Source organism: Trypanosoma grayi (genome assembly GCF_000691245.1).
Source record: "Trypanosoma grayi strain ANR4 Tgr_390_V1, whole genome shotgun sequence".
NCBI lineage: Eukaryota > Euglenozoa > Kinetoplastea > Trypanosomatida > Trypanosomatidae > Trypanosoma > Trypanosoma grayi.
Genome location: NW_008826009.1, coordinates 6831 through 10228, shown reverse-complemented (window position 1 = coordinate 10228; position 3398 = coordinate 6831). Strand labels below are relative to the sequence as shown.

The following is a 3398-nucleotide window of genomic DNA, read 5'->3' as shown; positions in this document are numbered from 1 at the left end:
CACCCCGCACACCGGCAGGCGTGGGACAAACATACATCACCCACCAACAGACGCACAGTGTGTGTGTGTGTGTGTGGTGCCCTGTGCGGGAGGGGCAGGCGGGAGCGCAAATATACCCGGAAAAGAAAGACAAAGCACACGCACACACACAGCGGGGTGGTGGTGGTGGTGGGGGGGAGGAGGAGGAGGAGGAGGAGGAGGAGGCGTGAACCAACGATGACCGCAGCCAAAACAACAACCACACAAAAAGGAAAAACAAAAACACACACCCACAGGCCACAGCAAAACAAAAAAGGAAAAAAAAATCATCGACAGACGCCGCTCCTGGTACTATTGCTGCTGCAAATGTGTCCCTCCCTCCCCCTTCACGCCCTGCCTCTCTTTCTTCCCTCTTTCCCCCCTTATTCTTGGTGTTCTCCCCCTCCCTCCATACCTCACACACACACGCAGTGATTCCCGTCCCGCGACACAGTAATCACCGCCGTCTACCAGCAGGGAAGGTAATGATGGAAACAATCACACACAGACACACACACACACACACAGAGAGAGAGAGAGGGGAAGAGAGGGAGTGAGACAGACAAACACACGCGCGCACACATACAGACACCGAATAGCGAAACAAAAAACTTGATAAAAGAACAGACATGGAAGCGGAGGTGGAAACAAACTGATATGAAGCCAAAGAAGAAAGACTCTTGAACAACGATCATCTAGACTTGAATGTACCTCTTCCTGCGGCGGCGGCGGCGGCGGCGGCGGCGGCTATTATTGCTACTGCCGAAATGAGATGTTTCCCCCCCGTTGCGTTGCTTATCGCTGTTGCTGCTCGTGTCCTCCTCGTTTTTTTTTTGCTCATTCCCTGCTTCCTTCCTGGCGCCCATCCAGTGTACAGTGGAGGAAAACGGAGACTGAGAGGGGGAATTCAAACCCCCCTGTTTTTCTTCCCTCTCGTGTCACGTGGGTGAACAAGCACAGAAACCTCTTTTCTTCTCTCTCTCTCTTTTTTTTTTTGTTGTCCACGTAGATTGTGAACAATGACATACCATTCGCGGAGCCCTCCCACTCCTCGTCTCTCTTCTCCCTCCACTCTATGTGGATGTGTAGAAATATAAATACAGATGAAGGCCCCCACAGGGGTTCTACTAAAAGGCCGGCACACGCAGGAAAGCCGTCTTCACATTCGCAGGGCTGCCGATCATCAAGGCAATCAACGCAATTCCTGTTGCGCCCAGCACCACCGATGACACAATGGCCCCTATGCAAACATCGTTGCACAGCGGTGGCTTCTTGTAACCGATGCACATACTCTCCTCATAGGACAACTCCCTACACTCGCTGGTGCAGTTAATGATACAGAAGTCGTCCAGCGCGATGGGCGGGTCACGCTTCCGCAGCGATTCATGGAATTCACGTGCCCATTTCCACAACGAATCAAAGAGACTTGCCTGCGCCTCGTCCTCCATCATGCCAAAGGGGCCATAGTAATGGGTGATAAGGATGCTGCCATCGTAGCTGAGCTGCGCTGTCAAGTTGTTCCAGGTGGAAACATTGGCGCTGCCGGGCACGTCGTTGTACCCAAGCGGCTCGAACGCGGCGAAGAAGTCATCTGTGCCGAAGGCGATCCTGACGTCCCTCATCATCCAGGCGTACATCTCGTGAATGAACCGCACGAACGAGACGGGGAGGCTCGCTGTGGGGAACGCGGCAACCGCGTGCGGGCGCCCCTCCGTGAGTGTCTTGCTGGCGGACGGCGTCGCCGTCGGGGTCGGCGTCTCCAGCATCTGCCCCGTCGGCGTCACCGAAGCCGTTGGGGTCGGCGTGCGGTACTCGTCTATCGTCAGCGTCTGCGTGAAGGTGCTGTCCCGCACAAGGAACACATCGGAGGCGTTTACCACGTAGAAGCCACGCATGCCCGCGCTCACGAGGGACACACTGCGGCTGTCGGACCAATTCATCACGACGTTCGGGCACAATTGCGGCGCGTCGACCGCATCCGCCACCGCAGACAATGACATGATGACGTACTGCCCAGCCTTGTTGCCGTAGTAGTACAGCTCTTCCTCGTTGGCGGTGAGCATGAGGCCGCTTTTGTAGCCGGTGCAGCCGATATTGCCCACGTTCCAGGAGCGTGGCGACGCGGTGCCGGCGCTACTCACGTCGATGGCCACAATTTGCGACTCTTCACGAATGACGTACATGATTTGCCGCGACTCGCTGATCTGCATCTCGCCAGGCTGCAAATTAGTCATGAACACCGTCACGGGAGGCACGTCCGTCAGCGGGGTGAAGACGATGCGCGAGTTGTTGGTGTCGGACACGAAAAGGTCGTATGTGCCGCTCGGGCGACGGTACGGCATGATGTACGTCGGCTTCGACAGCTGCGTTTCGCCGAGAAATGTGCCCACCATTCCGCTCGCGCTGATGTTGCGGATGCGATTGTTGTCGGTGTCCGCGACGTACATTGTGCCGTCAATCAGCACGACGCTCGACGGGTTGTTGAACAGCGCCGTGTTCGCCGCGCCGTCCCGCCAGCCGCGCTCTGCACGGTTGCCGGCGACAGTGAAGAGGCCACTGCGGTTCACGATGCGCACCGTCGCCCCGGCAGCGCCGCTGTCGCACACAATCAGTGACTCGCTGCCGGCGCCCACCGTGCCGCCGGATGCCCTTGCGAGTGTCGCCACACCGCTAGGGCCGTCCTGCTGCGCCTGCGTGCAGGCGGCGCAGGAGTAGCTGCTGAATATCTTGTACAACACCATGCCGTCCAGTGGCTGCTGGGCGGCCGCGGGAACGAGGTGCATGAGCACCGCACACAACAGCAGCAACGACGCTGCGGCTGTTGCTGGTGCCGTCGTGGTGCGGCACCGCAGAGGCATTGATGTCCTCATACTCGTAGCTTCTTACCTCTTTTGTTTGTTCTCCCTTTTTGTTTTCTTGTTACTGTTCTCCTAAAGCCAGTAATGCTCCCGTGCTTTGTATCGCGCTTGCGTTATCGACCAGCCTGCCCCTCTTTTCTGCTTCCGTGTGCCCGTTGCTGTTCACTGCGCGCAGCGTACTCTTGTCCGGCCTCTCACTCTGGATTAGTGCACGATGTCCTATTCTACAGAGTCCGTCTTCTCCCTCCTTCTACTCAATCCCCTCGTCCTTCTCTCTTGTGTGATTGCGCGCGCCCTGCTACCGTGTGCGCTGTGGTCACGTGTGCGGCCCTGTAATTATCGAATCACAATCCCCACGTGCAGCGACCAAACGACGACGACGACGACGACAACAATGGCTGCGGCCCACTCTAAATAGCAGTAGTAACAACGATGTGCTATACACCCTACAGAGATGCTGAGAGAGAGACACACACCGAAGAGAGAGAGCGTCGCAGCGCAACAAACCAAACCCCCCCCCCC

General features: G+C 57.1%; 1 protein-coding gene across 1 annotated transcript; it reads right to left on the bottom strand.

Moving 5' to 3' along the window:
* Positions 1–1145: 1145 nt before the first annotated feature.
* On the bottom strand, positions 1146–2888 carry DQ04_03901040 (flagellum-adhesion glycoprotein; the record flags this gene model as incomplete). The annotated part of the gene is made up of 1 exon (XM_009313188.1): positions 1146–2888. One exon carries the CDS (start codon positions 2886–2888, stop codon positions 1146–1148), a length of 1743 nt encoding a protein of 580 aa, XP_009311463.1.
* Between the last annotated feature and the right edge of the window lie 510 nt (positions 2889–3398).